Raw genomic sequence first — 18,703 nt, 5'->3', positions numbered from 1 at the left:
TTGAGAGCAAAGTGATCTCAGCTCCATCAGAAAAATGTCTTTTCCAGTTTCCTGTTTTCTTCGTTAAATGCTTGACCCACACAGTTTACCTTTCGTTTAAGGACAATAACTTTAAAACATTAGTGTAAATGTAGAATTCATAATAGAAATTTATTATTAGATACCTTTTTGATATAATTTCTGAAAAGGAATGTGCAGCATTTCAAACTGTGTGTCTATTTATTTTTTAATCAAAACAACCTTGAACACACACATCACTTGTTATTCATTCGTTTAGAGGTGTGTGTGTGTGTGTGTGTGTGTGTGTGTGTGTGTGTGTGTGTGTGTGTGTGTGTGTGTGTGTGTGTGTGTGTGTGTGTGTGTGTGTGTGTGTGTGTGTGTGTGTGTGTGTGTGTGTGTGTGTACGTACGGGGTGGGGATGATAAGGTAGGTCCAGGCTACTACAATCTGCCTCGTTAATGCACTCACATACACTCCAATGCGCCTTTGCTTGTGTTTCAAGGACATGAACCAACGTGTAACGGGTTGGGGCATTTTTTTTTTTTTTTTTAACAAAGAAGGACAACAACAATCCCTGACCACCAAACAGAAATAAATAACCCCGGGTGTTGGACACACTGGAAAAAAGACAATAACCAATACGTTTGGCTCCAATGTGCGCCTCCACCCGCCCTCTTATTAAAAGCCCACACATGTTGATTACGGCGTCATAATCCTAAAATGCTATGCCATTAAATTCCCTGTAACATCTTCACAGTCCCACACCGTGGTCATAAAAAGTAATTCTGTAGAAAAAAACTCAAAAATAGCCTGTGATATACTTATTTATATCTCGCAAAAACCAAGACCACGAAAAGGTTTGTTACCCTGCCGTGTTATTCGATGATAGACGGTGAAATCAGAGCAGGCGTTGTGCCTGAACCAGCTGTAGGTTATTGCATAAAGCGGGTCTTACCGATAAACGTTGTGCGGTGAGGATGGATGGAGGGATGGATAAGTGCGGCAGTCTCTCTCTGCTGCTCTCCTCCGCAGCTCGCTGCCTGGTTGTTTGCCGTAGACCCCGCCCCCTCCGCACCGATTGGTCCAATCAACGCTCACCAAAAGAGTGTTGCGCGAAAGCAAGATAGACACCTGCCCATCGTTTCGCTGTTCGCTTCTATCAGCGTTTAAAACTATGTCCAAAGAAAATGCACACACCTCTTTGTAATTCATCATGTCACCTAATGTAATATTTGGTTAAAAAGGAAAAAAATTTAAATATAAAACTGAACTACATTGTGCAGTTTATTTTTATTTGATAAAAAAAAGAAGGTAGTGAACTATCTTGACCTACATTGAAACTCTAAAGGTTGCACGTATATGTTTCGATTTGAGTTTAAATATAAATATACTTTTGACTTGTGTGTACCTGCTTTAAGTTTAAATTCTCCATCTCCACCCAAACAACAGAAAGGTCGAACGGGTTCAAAGACGGTTGACCTGCACCTGTCTGGGATATGTAGTCCATTGCGGCGGCCGCCACAGCCATAAATCACGGAGGAGAGAAACAGAAAGAACTACAACCAATCTCTGGTTCGATACCAACAGCAAGCTCGCAACACCGCCCACACCGGCGACACTTCTGCCTGTCAGAAACTTCCTGAATAACACACAAACCACAACAAGCGGGGCAAACAACGAAGGCGTCTGTCTTGAGTGTGTGTGTGTGTGTGTGTGTTTCTCGTACATCTTCTTGTCGTTGCTGTGTTTATTGCTGGATATAGGGCTAAAGATACGTGCGAGAGAGCGAAGTCGGTCACCTGCTTTAAACTGCTAATCTGACATTAGCTTGTTACCTTTCGAGGTAACTTATTGTTCTCCTTTTAAAGGTTACCCACGACCTACACGCCGCGTTTCTTCCCCTCATTTACAGCAGGTAAGATCCGTGTGGCTACCACTACCGCTTTGAATGTGTTATTGCTCAGTGAAGGTGAAACACTGACTTGTTTTCACTGTATGATTCATCACCTCTCGTCGGTGTCACTCGCCTGCTAATTACCGCAGCGATTGGTAAATGATGTGTTTAGGACAGTCGGAAAACGGGCCACTCTGCTTCCTAAACGCAATCGCAGCAAACATAATATTGTCAAATTGACCACCTCAGGAAGGTAATGATATTCTAGTCGTAAATGCCTCTGTTAGCTATGATCACGGCGGTTTTGGTATAATTGACAGTTTGGATGCGAGGGTCGCCGCCGCGCGGATGAAAGTGCCATGATGGCTTTGAACGCGGTTGGAGGGTGGTCTGTCACACAAGCTATTTGCTGTGGTGGTTTTTTGGGGTGGGTGGGGGGGCTTTTATAGACCATTTAGTTCCGTTAGAATAATATCTGGCTGCACAAATGACTCAAAATGTAGTCTGAGACCTTTGTCCTGAAATGCATTTCACTTTCCATAAAGCTCTTTTATTTGTTATTCCATTTATGTGTTGCCATTAAGTGAGACCAACAATACCAGGATCTATATTAGCGGGCGCACCCAAACATAATGCTGTTGTTATGATTATTTGTTAGCCCTCTGTTTGTCAATATGTATGTTTATCTATGAAAATATATATTATTTATACCCTAATGTATTGTTATGGCTCTTATACACTGTGGGGGAAACTTGCAGTGCTCACAGATTGTTATGGAAAAAAGGTATTGGTAAATTTGACACGTGAATTTCTGAAAGATTCACTCCAAACTGTCTGATCAAGAGTTGGTTTCACACGATAATGACTCTATTTGTTTGATATTTAGATTGGAGTAGAATAGTATTTATTGATTTTTGAGACTTAAAGTGCACCATTCACCCTTTCATCCTCTATACTGCTACATACAGCTCTGTGTGCAAGGCCATCACAGACACACACACCTTTGGGCCATTTAGGGTCATACATTAGCTTCAAAAACATGTTTTTGTACTATGGAAGGAAACCAGAGTATCTTGGAAAAAAAAAAAAAAAAAACCCATGTATGCCCAAAGTGAAAATGCAAACCCTGGACTCGACTCGAACCCCAACCTTCCAGCTATGAGAGTGTCTTTAAAGATTATTATGTCTCAATCACTGCATTTGAAGACTGCATTTCTCTTATCTCAATCAGTTACTGATTACCACATTGGACCCATTTATGATCTTTGGCGTTTATGTTGTGGAGGGTAACCAATGGCATGATAATACACATAATAAATGTCAGAGTCCTCCCTGTTGCAGCTGACCGACGAGAAGTTGATGACTCGTCACACATGTGAACAAAGGGCTGGTATGCGCGTATGCGTCCCCACCCTCTGAATAATAAGTTGTGTGATCTGTAGAGTGAGGACTGACGTCATGTCGGCCTGTAAATCGGCCACACAAAGAACAATGGGTGAGGAAGAACTAGTCCTGGTGGTGTCACACTGTGGTGTGTCACAGAGGACATGTTGAATATTTTGATTCTTGTTTTAAAAGCAAGAGTTCACTGCTGCTTTATGATGAGACTGGGGCAGTAATAACCACAAACCCTTGTGCCTAAGCTTAGTCTTTATCACACTGATTTCTTTTTTTTTTTTTTTTTTATTGCAGCAATAATTTTAGAGAGGTTGTTTCTTTTTCAGGTGGGACTCTTGCCCATTTGTCACTATTGCACCCAGAGGACCGGTAAAACACACACTGTGGCTGCTCTGGGGCCATCGTGTCTGTGACTAAAGGGCTTTCTTGGAAGTAACGAGCACAGGATGGAATACATGTAATTGGTAGAAAATGAAGAGTGCTCTGGAGGAATTGTCACGGAGATTTGTATAATGAATTGATGCTTCTTTGACAAATAAAGCTTTCTGGTGCAGTTTAAACAGTTTGAAGTTAAGTGTGACTTAACCTCGCAGTAAACATTGTGCGGGGGTATTTCTTTCTCAAACGGGCCTATCCACCGCCATCTATCTCTCTCAGCTTGCTCACCTGCCGTGCTGCTTTCTCCATCAGGTTCTCATCTGATCCCATTCCGTCACACGCTGTGTGAGTGATTGAATGCAGTGGAACGAGCTTCAGTGGACAAGCACATGCACAAAGGGCCATTGATTGGTCAAGGATGACCATGGAAGACATGAAGAATGAAGCCGATGCTGCCTCAGTCGTCTCTATGGCTCTGTACACCATCATGTATCCTGTCTTTAATGAGGTTCGTAAAGAAGTTTCAGAAGTGGAGAAAAATAGTAAGGGGATAGTCAGTAGTCATGTAATTGCGAAGCTATAGTCTTTATTTAGTGTTACTGTTGTCATATGAAAAGCTTGTCTTTCAAATAAAGTTAGTCTAAGTAAAACACATACATGTGAGCAGCTTTTGAAAAATAGAAAATTTTTCCTTTTACACTTTTGCCAAATAAGCGAGTTTATGCTTTTGGTATTTTGCCACTACTGTCAGAGCTATTGCAACCATAAAATTGTACGTGATGATTAATAGGTTATACAAGTAATTGTGATTAAGGGTTTAACTGCCTTTTCCCATTAGTTGTATGCCTTGCGCATGGCCAGCTCAACAAACTGAATCCAACTTATTTGACTCTCCTTCATGCGATGAAAAAACCCAAAACGTCTCAATGCATGGAAGCTTGTTTGTGCACTGGGGTTATTTTCAGGTTGCTTCTGACTCATTAGATTAGATTAGATTAGATAAGTGCTTGATGGCACTATTTTTTTCGCCATTTGAACCATTAAACTCTAAAACAGAGCACAAGGATGTCCCCCAGAGCTCCTCTCTCAATGAGAAAATAATCATGGCAGTATGGCAGTTTTCCTGTGTTACCAATGTATTCAAACAACTGCCCAACAATTAGAATGGGCATACATGAGTCCTGCCGCAATCATCTAATTTAGCTGACAATTAAGGGTTCTACAAATCATTTTATTTCCACTTTTTTCCTTATTTATTGCCATGCTTCAAATCGCCTCTTTTTAAAAGATCGCCCTTTTTAAAAGATCGCCCTTTTTCATTTCCAATTGTTTCGAATTGCTCTCACAGCCAAACGCCTCTGTTTGGATTTACAACTAAATTTGTGACATTAACGTGAATGGCTGCTCATCAAAATATCGTTAGTTGGATTTGAAAAGTTTAGTGTCTCGAGGTAAACAGCTATCGGTTCTAAATTCCCACCTGTGCCATTAAACCTCAGCAGAAGGTAGAGCGAGACGACGCGACGAGGAGCAGGGAATGAAATTGACATGGAATGAAGCTTGTAATATGGAGAAGGGTGATTAGAAACAATGATGAGAAAATCCCTAGTTTGATTCTGGACATGATCTATGGAAAACAGTTTCTTCTAATAACCCCCCCCCCCCCCCCCCAAAAAAAAAGTGCTTTTGAAGTTCATTTGTGAATTTAAATTGTTCCTATGCTGTGAATGCGATTATGATGTAGTTGGATCAAGCGCTATAGAAGATGGATGAATATAAATAATCGAACAATCAAGCATAATCAATGTGATTAGTCACTCATGTAATGACTGTGCCAAACCTATATGTTGTGCTTTAATTGCGCTTCTATTTGTGTATTACAAAGTAGCTTCCTTTGCTTTCTAGTGGGACATTTATGCACTACAAACTAATCAAACATATATGACATCTGAGCTCCAGCTGGTTTAAAAAAAACAAAGGGTCAGCTGTGTTTTTTTTTATTGTGTTATCAGTGGTATGAAATAAGTTATTTAAGCCTCCTGGTTTTGCTGTGTGCAAACCAACGGACGGAACTCTGAAGTTGAACTAGTGATGCAACGTCTAATAACAAATTTCAGCTCGGTGGAGCTGAATGGGCTTTACTTCTCCTGGAGTTAACAAGGATAATACAGATCAAGGGGACTCAACGCAGCTTTTCACAGCGCCACAGTGTCCCTCTTTGATATGGTTCGATCCTTTGGCTTGTATGTACTTTTCGATGAATTACATTTGAGGCCAGACCCGAGGTGCTGTGATAAGGCCTAAGCTGGATGTGTGCCTTGGTCTGTGCTGCTGGTTTACCTTTGTGTGTCTGTGTATTCTCACTTTCAGTTGGAGAAAGTCAATTCAGCAGCAGCACAAACCTTGAGAGCAGCGTTTGTGAAGGTAAAGTTTTTTTTCTTTTGTTGGTTTAACTTTTCATAGGAGCAAGCTGCCATCTCACTTGTGATAGCTTTTTCTTTGAGCATCACCTGGATAAAAATGGCCGAGTGGTTTGCAGTGGTAATGTGTGTGTGTGTGTGTGTGTGTGTGTGTGTGTGTGTGTGTGTGTGTGTGTGTGTGTGTGTGTGTGTGTGTGTGTGTGTGTGTGTGTGTGTGTGTGTGTGTGTGTGTGTGTGTGTGTGTGTGTGTGTGTGTGTGTGTGTGTGTGTGTGTGTGTGTGTGTGTGTGAAGGCGGAGAAGGGGAACCCGGGTCTGACTCAGGACATTGTCATGAAAATACTGGAGAAGAGGAACCTAAAGATTAACTACTGCGAGTCTTTACTCCGTATGGCTGCGGAGGATGTAGATGGTAGGTTTCTCCATAATTCAGAGATCATATGTTGCATTATGACATTCACATCAGATCCATGAACAGAGGGCCAATAAAAACGTTGTGGGAATACAGAAGACGAGCTGGAAAGCAGAACCGTCACGTTTCAGCGGACTGGATCATCATCTCTCATTTTTGTTCATTTTGGTTTCTAACGCCCGGACAATAGTACGTCAGCCCAACTATCCACTAGGGGGAGCTGTTTCATCACAAATCATCTCCTCCTCCTCCTCCTGCTCTCAGATGTTCCCCGTTTCTGTCTGTAATTGAATTCTTTGTGCCGGGCACAGTGATTGATGGTAGTAATGAATTCACACACACATACACACGTACACACATACACACACGCACACACACCCTGGATGAATTTTAAATGTACCTCCTGCATGGCACATCCCAAGTTCTCCCTTAATCCTGCCTTCACTTAACAAAGTCAGCGCTGTCACTTTAAAGTGTGGGCACTTGCTCCTGCCTTCACTTTTATACATGTGCAACACACACACACACACACACACACACACACACACACACACACACACACACACACACACACACACACACACACACACACACACACGTGCCACAGTCATTAATTGCTTCATTTTGGGCTCCCCTGTACCTATTTGCTTGTGTGTCGACACACTCATTACCAATGAATTTGACGTCTGCAGCTCTTTCACACTCTCTGTCTCCAGACTTCAGGATTGACAGGCGAGAGCCGGAGTTCCAGGAGCTGAACGAGAGGGCCCGAGCTCTGAAACACATTTTGAGCACCATACCCGATGAGATCAATGACAGAGTGGGCTTGCTGCAAACCATCAAGTAAGACAGTTGGCTGTGTGTGAGAGCCAGTGTGTGCGTCAAAGTCGAGTTCAATGCTTCATAAAAGTTTCAATCAGACTTCTTGTATTAATTTAATATAGTGCCAGCCAAATTGTCTTAAGGGGACTTTAACCAACCTTTACAAATGCTGATTAATGACTTAAGATTCACTGCTTGTTGTAACTGTGCTCTAATTACTTTTTAATTGTGTACAAGGGGAGGGGATTTTTTTTGTTTTGTTCAGCTGGTCAGTAAGCGTTTCCATCAAGTTTATTATGTTTGGGGGTTTTTTTTGTGACACTTTAGAATTTTGATGCAACACTTCTGTGGAATGTTTATGGTTTGAGCCTTGAGAAACTTTAGAGTTTTAGAAACTGAATGCTTCTGATCCCGAATGCCAGTGAATAATCAATATGAGGAGGCTTAAAGAAAAACATAATGTGATCTTTTTTCCTTTTTTCTACATTTTTCTTGTTTCCTATCCTCTCCTTTCTTTTTTCAAAATGTTTTTCTTTTCCCTTTTCTTTTCTTTCTTCTTTAAATTTTTTCAGTTTCTCCCCCCTGTTTCCTCTTTTCTCAGTGTTAATAGTGATTTACATGGGAAGGAAACGCATATATCTAAATGTGTATCTCAATTTGTTTTTAATGTGTCACTGTTTGATGGCACCTGTGATCATTTTGTCAATTGTGTTCCAAATCACACTCTTCGCATCACTTTTGTGGCATTTTTTCAGAAAGGCAGTAATCTCAAATTGTTACATATTGTTCGTACTGACCACTATTGATCGAAGATGTCTTCAGGACAAGTTGTAAAGCCCCTGATGAGCGAGTGAGGGTGTGTGGGCTACTTCTGCTTTAGCGTTTATACCTTTCTTGTATCTCAGGGAATCACAATGACTTTCAAAAGTTGTTGCTTTCATCAATAGTGGCAGCATGTGAGGTGCGCCCACAATGCATCACTGTCAAACATGGTCGCAAACGTTCAAATGTTCACTTACTTAAAGGAGCCTTTCAATTTTGAGTTTTTGTTTGCAGTCTGACAGATGCTGCATTCGTATAGTTTTTAACCCAGGTTGACTTGAAATGTAAAAAAAATTTGGTGCAACAGTCAAGGCAAAACTTTGCGCTCCCCCATGTGCTGTTTTCTGTCCTTGACACACACACACACACACACACACACACACACACACACACACACACACACACACACACACACACTCTTAAGAGAGAAAGTGAGAGATGTTTCATCTTCTTGGCCCACTTTGCCATTATTTTGATCGAATTCAATACTCTTAGTGAGTCACTGCTTAAGTTACTTACCCAGCGAAGGGCTTAGAAATAAAATCAATTCAAAGGGAATGCTAAGAAATTAAAGTTATGAAATGGCCGGTTTCGAGTGCATGCGAGGGGAGAAGGAGTTGAAGGTGAAAGTGTGTGTTTGTGCGAGAAAGGGAGACAATGAGCAGGATGAAAGGACTGCGGCTTCAGGATACCACTGCCCAGCAAGAACAGACGGATTTAGTGATACAGTTTCTTTCTAATGGGCTTCTACTTGCACGTGCCATCCGCAGAGACATTGCCAGTGCCATCAAGGAGCTGCTAGACACAGTTAATGCTACCATCAGGAAATACCAATATCAGAACAGACGGGTAAGTAGATACATTAGGATGAAAAAATGCCTACGCACAAACACACTTGCTGTGAAATAAGTGGAGCTGAAAGCCTGTCTGTATTTATTGGTTAGGCACTGGAACAGCAGAAGAAAGAGTTTGTGAAATACTCCAAGAGCTTCAGCGACACTCTCAAAGTCTACTTCAAAGATGGAAAGTATGACACCGTTTCTGGTTTATTCTGTTCCGGTGAAAGTTTTCCCTCTTGTTTCTCACCTCTCTGTGTTTCATATCACACACACACACACACACACACGCCATCATGTAGATGGTGATTGTTTGATCAAGTCTGCCTATCGCTGAATAATTCCCTCGACCCATTTCCTGTGGAATCACGCTGGCTTGTGTTTTTCTGAAGCCTGGTTTTCCCCATTCCAGCCAGATCAAAGTGTTTCCTGGATATCAATCCCAATATTGCTGCCACAGTTTCTTTGCCCTGTGATTGACATGTGTGTGTCCTTGTGTCTCTGTCACGATTGTTTGCAGGGCGATAAGCGTGTTTGTCAGCGCCAACCAGCTCATCCACCAAACCAACATGATCCAGCAGGCCTTCAAGACCATGGTGTAGCTGCCTGAGAAGACACACACACATCACACGCACACGCGTTTCCATTAGAGAATACATGATGTAAGGCTTTCTAATTTTTAAAGACGTTTTATTATTTTGGGGCTGTATAATTTATAATTCTGTGGCTTTGAGGGAAGATCAGGTACCTCGAGTTTCAAAGAAAGTCAGGTTGACAGTAATTGCCAGGGATTTTTAAACTCTCTTTTATGTTTTCCTTTTATCAGATTCCTAAGTCGATATTTTCTTCATTCTTTCATACATTTCCCTCTTCACTCTGTTGGTCAAAAAAGAAAAGAAAAAACCCTATTATATAAAAGTGATCATTTCCCATGAAGTTAAAAGTTTGGGTAATTGCAAAAGTCTTGTGAAGTACAGTTGTTGGAGTTGATATATTGTCACTCTGACTCAATCAATGGTCTTCTAAAAGAAAAAAAATTATGCAAAAGAAGTGGAGGGTCATCTTTAGATATATTGTTTTTTTTTCTTTGCTGAGAAAATTGTACAATTTTGTTTCCCAATAAAATAAACATGGCTGAGAAAGCTGGACAGAGGAATTGCAGATATGTGAAAATTTTGTTTATTTATTTTTTCCCCCTCTTGCTTAAGCCGCCCCTTAAATAGTCCAAATGCGCTGTAGTTGTAATAGTTGTATCTGCATTAGATACTCAAATGAGTTTTGACATGCATGTATCCGTGCATTGAAAAGTTTCCAGAAAGCCACTAGTAGCTTCTCATTTCAGACGTCAATAAATGTAACATTTCTTTTAGTTTGCTCCACAGGTTCACAGACAGAAATATGCCATTTATGATTCAGACATTTCTGTGTCTAAAAACAAGCTTCCAGGTTCAGACAAAGGTTTGGTTTAGACAAAGTGGCTGTTAAAATGAAACTTCTCCATTATAATATCAAGCATGTCAATACTACATATGCTACAAATCTGCAATTCAGATTTCACAGAAATGAAAGCGGAAAAATTGTCATTATTACTCAAAATGTGAGCTGTTTACAAAAACGCATTTCATAATGAATGTACCATTACCGTTTGTTGTTTCTCATTCTCACACGTTGATTGTATTTTCCCCCACGGCATTGTTCGCATTGACATTTTCATCCAAGTGTAAATAAAATAACAGGACCTGAAATTCCTTGAAAAACGAGGCATGAAAAGTGAATAAACTTTCCTTTTTTTTTATGGCAAATTAAAGAGCTCTGACATGTGGAAAAAAGATTTCGAAAGTGGGTCTCTTTTCAGATTTGCATTGTTGTTCAAAAGTGCTTCATTCCCATTCGGTTGCCCTTGCGTTCTCTTTTCTGTGACTGCACTTCCAGTGCTAAGATCCGTATGAATCCCCCCCCCCCCCCCCCCCCTCATTCCAGCAACTTTTTTCTTCTCCCTGTATAATAGTAGATTTTCCATGGTGGATTTCTCGTGGGCTATTTTAGGCTCTGTACTGGCTCCTACATGCACCACTGTAATCCAATTGTGATAGTGTTAATTTTTAAAGCTTTATTATTGAAATTGCTGAGACCTAATTTTCCGATCCTGTCACTGTTGATGGCCACTGTAATCAGCTAATTCAAGTTATTCCAGACCATTAATTCCCATATGGGGATTGGATGGCCACTGAAGCAGCAGGGAAGAAAGGCAATGATATTTATGCTGGACTTCTAGTTTTCTGCGGGGGGGGGGGGGTTGGTATCCATGTTGGCAATCCATTCTTCTTCAAGTGTGTTGGTGTGAGCACAACGACAAGATGACCTCTCAAAGGAATTTAAAGGATGCTGTTGATTTTTTGTTTTTCTTTTTCTCTCCAAGTTGTTTTAGTGCTTGAATGCTTGTATGAGTGGCAGTAGAATACTAATGTGAATTGTGATGCTGTAGCCATGGTGTATGGGCGAATCGTTCAGGGTGCGGTATTGTAACTCACACATGCTGTGTTTTGTTGTGAGCCTAATCTGTGAATAGATGTAACACACACACACACACACACACACACACACACACACACACACACACACACACACACACACACACACACACACACACACACACACGCACACACACTATGGTGCATGCAGACAATAGAGCCTGCCCTCACAAAACACAACTCTTTTTGACTATGTGGTTGCCAGGAAACTTAGTCTGAGTCTTTAAGAGTGAGCATAATAAAAGAGAAGACGTGTGTGCATGTATGTGTGCTGCCTGTGCCACTGCCCGGGCTACTGGGGGCAGTTAGTTAACTCTCAGTGGATGTGTGTGTGCCGCAGCCAGGGCTGTTAACGCTGATTGCCTCTCAGACATCGCTGGCTGAGACAAACCCCTGGACACTAAAGCTCGAGCTGGAATCGGTTGAATCTCCTCCGGGCGAGAGACCCAGTCAAGGCCAAGACAGTCCAACCCGAGGCTGAAGATTTTGTTTGAAATGTCACAGATTTAAAAAATAGTGTTTGAACACCTCAGAGCACAGGGAGTCCAGGACAGTGCATTGTGGACACCCATTGTGGACTGAAAGGTTGAAATTGTCCGTCCTGGTAAGTTTGGATTTGTTACTAAGTGAGGAGCGGTGTGTTTGACCTTTATGATTAAAAATGTGCTTCAGTGAAGTGTCTGAATGCACTTAGAGATCAAGAGCCTGTCATTGTTCACTTACAGCCTGAGGCAGTGATGCAGATGCAGTTTTTTTTTTTTTGCTTTCTTTAACTTTTTTGACGGTGACTCCAATAAGAGCTAGATAAAAACATGGCGGTGGCATTTTCCATAATTGTCTATAACCTATAGTATAAATAACTCATTTTAGATGATATATACTACAATATATACACTTATAAGTCACAACATTAAATTTAATTCAATACTTTTATGAACCCCCTTTGGCTTTCAGGCCAGATTTTGGTTCATGATACACTGGATGATAACGTCACCGTGACTAGAGTTATTGGCTGAGCATCCATGCAGAGATCTGGTGGTGAGTCGAGTCAATTTATTGTCATGTTCTCGGAGACTGTTTAGAGGTGACTAGAGCTTGGTGACATGTATTATTCGACCTCCTGCATTTGGGTCTTCTGGCTTGCGATAGCACAATCAGCAACAGATCCATTCTTTCATGCCTAATGTGACGCCGACATAATTCAAGATGTAGCAGAAGAAATTGGGACTCATCAGAGCTGGCAAAATCTTTTGTTGCCTTTATAGTTATTTGTTGCCTTTATAGTTATTGTTTCTACTTCTTGGGCAACAGGACCCGGTGTGATTTTGTGATGCTGATGCCTCAGTGCCTACAATGTTGGTTGTAATTCAACATGTGTTGCACTGAGCTACAATTGTCTTGCTGTCATCTCCAACCAGTTCGGGCCCGCTCTGCCCTCAGGCACCAACAATGTAGCGCGCACTTGGTGAATGTCCCAAATAAGTGAAGGGCTTCCTTTCTGTCAGCGTAGCCACATGCCAGCCGCTTCTGACAAAACAAACCAGGATGTGTTTGATTAAAAGTTATCACATTCATAAACAAAATATGAACAAATCATCCCAGGAGCTTTGCCATGCTCCTTCTTTATTACAATGACATCAAGACATCTGTTGCTGTGTAATTGTCTGAGATGTACGAAAGGTAGTGAATGATTGTATAAAGATCACGCTGCAGTTAATCAGTTATTAGGGGAAAAAAAGGTAATACCTGAAGCAAAGCATTGCTTTTTTTTTTTTACATTTTATTTCATTACACAGTGACATCTAAATCTGAGTTTAGTCTGATGCCACAAGCAATGAATTTGCCTCATAAACGTTTATGTGTGGCTAATAATTAAACTGAGAACATTTTCTATCCTCTTCTGAACTTTGTCGTGTTTTCTGGAATCTTAAATAAAACTCGTTTCATCCTCTTAAACTTCTTTCTCACATTTGAAATGTGCTCTTAATGGCAGCACAGGCTAATTTAATACATTTGACCTTTTGTTGTTTTTGTTATTGATATTTTTCATGTGTCTGAATTTCCTTTTATTTCACTTTTAGTACTTTTTTTTTTTTTTTTAGGAGGATCTGTTCCTTCACCTTTGACAGCTGTAAAGTCAAGGACATTTCTGCTTGAAATCAGACAATCGACAGCACTGTCTATGAAACTGTAGACATGTTTAGCTGGAGTGAAAGGAGGCAACAACAACAACAACAACAACAACAAAAGTCCACTGCTGTGACCCTGCGCTATGATTAGTTGCTGACATGGCACCGTGCTGTGAAATAGATACAGATGGTTACCAGGGGATTACTCGGGGCTGGGGACATCTCGTTTCCTCCCATAACACTTAGAAGTGCGGGAGATGTGTTATTTGACTGTGAGCCGTCTGCACAAACCCCTCGCGCACCGTCTTTACCTCGCTGACCTCGTCTGGTACGGTGGTGATTGATTGACAGGCCTAAGCTGTAACCATGGGAACGCGGATGGAGGTGGCACAGCTTGAAAGCAGGATGGACACCGAGGACTACAGAAAGTTGCAGAATCTTTTCCTTGTGAGTCTTTTATTTTTAAATGAAAAAATGGGTTTCTCCTTCCACTTTTCTCATTATGCAGCTTTTTTCTTATAACTTTTGAAAAGAAATTTTGTACAAGGATTTAATGGAAGCGAAACTAATATTTGCTTTATTGAAACAGATATTTTTAAACTACGGTGCAATGGGTGCAACCATTACAGGCTGAGAGTAGCAGAAAGTAGCGGCATGAGTTTTCATGGCAGAAGCCATACATTAACGGACCGCATTAATTGTTTGATTGTATTTTTAGAAGAACATTTTTAAATAACTAAACTCATTTAGAACTTTGGCATCTATCTATGCAGCGTGCATGTAGACCGAGGGTGTATGACGTGAGAGCGTCAGTTTACAAGCTGTGTTTGCATATATGCTGCTGTGTCTGAAAATCCTGTTGTCGATACAGGACTCCTCAGGAGCACCTCGCTCCTTGTCCAGGACCGAATTCATTAATCTGGCTTGGTCATTGGTTGACCGTGGGTCCATGGAGGATTACGGCCTCCTTTTCGACAGCGTGGTTGTCAGTCAGGAGCATCGCGGCCTCCTTCTGGACAGTGATGCCGTGAAGGAAGAAGGATGCATCGACTGGGCAGGGCTCTGTTCCTTCCTGCTGCTGGAGCTGTCTGATAAAGTCAAAAACTCCAGAATGATTAGCAAACCTCACTGGAAGCCTCCTCGGACACTGACCTGCCCACACCGAGACCCCGTCCAGAAGGTACAAGGTCACTGAGCTCTTGGAGATTAATGGAGTGTGAGGAGTGTGTCATGAGCATCCCAACATGTTGCCTTCCTTTAAACACATGACCCACTGTGGAATGTTATCTGAAAAACATTTTGACATTGACAGAGAATCCAAAGCTCTGCTGACTGGGAGAAATTCCACATTATTAAACATTGCGAGGAAACGTTCAAAAGTATTAGGTTCTTGCTCATCAAAATGGCACACCTCTTTTGAGATAAATGGCTCTGGATTCCTTTAACATCTATCAATTAATATGTAAATGAGGCAGCCAGTATAAAGTGCCTACTGCTGTGGATGAAGTGGAGGCTCACCACTTTAATCTTTCAATCCTGAGGTTGTCAAAACGTCAGACTGTTGTGTCAGTTGTTTTCCAAATGGCTGGAAGGCCTTGACCCTTTTTGCTTAGATCAGACTTAAAGAGCCTGACGGACTATTGTCATTCAGAAACTCTAATTTCTCCCCCCGAACTCAGTAAAGTGTGAAATAGAAAATGTGAAAAAATAGCTTCCCTAATCAATGTTTTCTGTGACAGCAGCAAAGATGTCATGGAAGATGAAAGTGGCTGCTGTGGGTAACAAACTACTGTAGAATTAGCTCATGACTATAACGTCTATGAATTTCCAGGTCTACAGCAAACAACTTGGTTGCACTTTTCTTCCCAAGCGGAAGGACAAGAGCTTGGGATCAGAAAAGCGTGATATTTCCTACACAGCTATTCCGACACAATTCAATCAATAAAAATCTAGCCAATCTTGCAGTATCACTCTGTACCACAAGATGGTGTAGCGAGTCAGGAGCTTTAAGTCTGGCACAACTATTTCAACAATTTTTTTTACCAACCATAGGCATAAAGAGGACTATATATATCCTCTTTTCTTGTGTGTGTGTGTGTGTGTGTGTGTGTGTGTGTGTGTGTGTGTGTGTGTGTGTGTGTGTGTGTGTGTGTGTGTGTGTGTGTGTGTGTGTGTGTGTGTGTGTGTGTGTGTGTGTGTGTGTGTGTGTGTGTGTGTGTGTGTGAGTGTGGCACCTAACAGGGCACCTTTTAGTATCGGGGCCATGTGGTATATTCTATGTTATGCATCCATCATTGAAAAGCTTTATATCAGTAGGAAAACATTAATGGATGAAGAAAAATAAATACCCTGATGAAATATCAAACAATCAAACAAATTGCTCAAAAAGACAATTGAAAGTATTTGAAAGTGTTGTGATAACTAAACCCTGGCCCTTTAGTCTGACTGTTAATGAACCTTTTTCTTTTTTTTAAGGTATGTGGTGTCTCTGATTAATCAGGTACTGTCAGTTGTTGCCATTTAAATGTGCAGCTCTCAGTTTCTGTTCTTGTATATCAGCCAGTAAAAGCCTGCAATTCATTAATCCTATACTGTTTTATTGGCTTCAGTTCAGCTTGTGACCTGCTCAGTTTTATTCACTTGCATCCAGTAAGAGGATGATTTAAGGAGGAACTCGTGTTTAATGAACTTATCGTCCTGTAGATTTATGGCGATACAATATGCAGTAAGAACAAGAAATACAAGACATAATAAACACTTAAAATTTTATTTGGAGATCTGAAGCATCAATTTTACTAATTAACTCTCTGATGTCTCAAACTGCTTCACAGTGTTGACGCTGTTCTGAAGGTTGAACTCTTCTGTTCCTTCGCCAGATCGGTTTCTCGGACTGAGATTAATGATGTTTTTGTGTGATGTGTTCTGGTCTCCCAGGTGCTGTACCTGCAAAGCTCGGGTCAGTACCTCGCTGTGAGTAAAGGAGGAACAGTGGGGCTGCGGGACAGAAATGACATGTCCCTCCTGCACGCACATCGACTCCAGAACAGCGCGGTCACACCCAAAGACCTCTGGGTCACTGACACTGTGCTGCTGCACAACCTGAACAAGGTCTTCTCATCTCTTTCCAAAATGTTGCATAACAACAACAATGAAAGCAGTCCAATTAAGATAGCTGGCACCGTCTCTGGTGAAGGGGTCATGTTCTGGTTCCTTGAAGAATTATTACCCATTGAAATGTAAATGTAAATGAATTATTGATAAACAATCTCAAGTTATTGGGGCAGATATTGTAAGGCACAGAGGTAAACAAGTATTTCACTCATTTAATGAATTATTAATCGGTGGTTTTGGTTAATTGCAGTGCATTGAAGTTGCTGCATAAAGTTCGGAAAGTAAATATTCATGTTTTGATCAATTATTGATCACCACTTGCAATTAGTATGTCTTGAATCTAAAGAATAATGGATGACATACATAATTGAATTGGATAACATGATTTTTCAGTTCTGCATTAATTATTGTTATTCTGGGAAAATGTTAAATCGGTATATTATTGTGAAACTGAAAATATGATTGTCTTCTTCATTCTCAGATAGCTGTGTCTTTCACAAGTAAAGAGGTGTGTTTTTATGACATACTCTCTCAACAAGACTTCAGATGCAAGTATAAACTTCAGGTAAAAGAGATTTTATTTGGTGGCCCAGGGACCAGGTTTTGAGTTATTGCTTAAAATATACATATCCTTGCTCAGTATATAGGACACACGGGTGTTTTTAACTTGACCTGAAACAAAAACAAGAAGTTGGATTATACCGGCAATAGAAAGGCCTTGTTTGTGTCTTCAATAGTCTAATACGTGAATGTTTTTATGTATTATTTGCACATTTTATCATTTAAAAATCAAATCCTTGAGAAAACACTCTGTTTTCCTCCACACTTAACTGTATAATTAGCATTTAACTCGATCACCCACATTGCAATACAGGTTTTTGAAGCCCCTGCAATATTATCATGAACTGGCCCTATTCCAAAGTAATTGACGAGCTGTGAGCGATGATATTAAATCCTCTGGAAAGAATAACCGTTTATACCAATATGCATTATGTGATGGTTTAAGTCTACTTATTAAATTAACCTTTCAGTATTAATATAAAGGTAGTACTGAACAGTAGAGTACAGTATATAGCCTGCATAAGTATCAGTAAACATGCACATACCTCTCCTATTGTGTCCAGGGTTTGAAGTTCATCCCCTGGTGTCTAGACTACTGGGTGGATGCGTCTCAGCCTGACCGGGCTGTCCTCGCCATAGGTGACATTGGAGGACAGGTAATCCATTCATAAACAAAGCAGAGAGAAGCGAAAGCAGAAGGTGGGAGGCAGAACGTTGTCGAGTGCCCTCATTTTTCTACATTACGTTTGTGCTCAGTGGTCCATCGCTCCATATCTCCATGTGGGTGTTTGTGCCTTTTTTCTCCCAGGTCAGTGCTTTGCATTTTACCTCAGCCCAGATCTCTCTATTCAAGAGACTCGGTCAGAGGACCGACTCCGACTCCGCAGACATCATCCTGTGGGACGAGCTGGTCAAAGGCAAACTTCCCTCCTGTTACACTGTGACACACCAAGCTCATGCCCCTGCCTGGGTTAGAAAAGGTAGGATACACACACAAACTTACACACTTGTGCACAGAAACTACGAGGCCTTCCTGACTGAAGAAATCATGTCACGGGCTGACTTTTATTTCCTTGAAATGAACCTGAACCGTCATCTTGTTTAACCATTTACCCCTAACATCAAATGTTTTTAATCCATTGAGAGTTACCGCCTCCTAATTGAGATTCGGCTTTCCAAAAAGTGCAGAACAAAGATTAAAAAGTCTCTTTCAAGCCTCTTTGTGAAAATAATCTAAAGGTCTTCAACAGATGCTTTGCCAATTTTCCCCTCATTTTGTAATGTCTCGTCTCAATATGCACTTCTCTCTTTACCCGCCTATCATTTCATATCGTATACAAATGAATGAGTGGACAGAAAGAGCCACACAACATGTGGTCGTGTTTCAAAAA

The 18,703-nt window shown here is 41.0% G+C and overlaps 1 protein-coding gene across 2 annotated transcripts; it reads left to right on the top strand.

Moving 5' to 3' along the window:
* The first annotated feature begins 1,639 nt into the window (after positions 1 to 1,639).
* On the top strand, positions 1,640 to 10,791 carry LOC308140411 (programmed cell death protein 10-like). Of its 2 annotated transcripts, none has more exons than XM_080510186.1 (9): positions 1,640 to 1,697; positions 1,869 to 1,915; positions 3,983 to 4,178; positions 6,041 to 6,094; positions 6,383 to 6,500; positions 7,217 to 7,343; positions 8,915 to 8,993; positions 9,089 to 9,171; positions 9,501 to 10,791. In XM_080510186.1, exons 3-9 carry the CDS (start codon positions 4,089 to 4,091, stop codon positions 9,580 to 9,582), a joined length of 633 nt encoding a protein of 210 aa, XP_080366312.1. In that variant the 5' UTR covers positions 1,640 to 1,697; positions 1,869 to 1,915; positions 3,983 to 4,088; the 3' UTR covers positions 9,583 to 10,791. The 2 variants fall into 2 exon arrangements, with proteins under 2 accessions (XP_080366312.1, XP_080366311.1); XM_080510185.1 differs by lacking the exon at positions 1,640 to 1,697 and adding an exon at positions 1,705 to 1,790.
* The last annotated feature ends 7,912 nt before the right edge of the window (positions 10,792 to 18,703 follow it).

Source organism: Blennius ocellaris (assembly GCF_963422515.1).
Source record: "Blennius ocellaris genome assembly, chromosome: 2".
NCBI lineage: Eukaryota > Metazoa > Chordata > Actinopteri > Blenniiformes > Blenniidae > Blennius > Blennius ocellaris.
The sequence above is the reverse complement of the archived record's forward strand: the minus strand, read 5'-3'. Positions and strand labels throughout refer to the sequence as shown.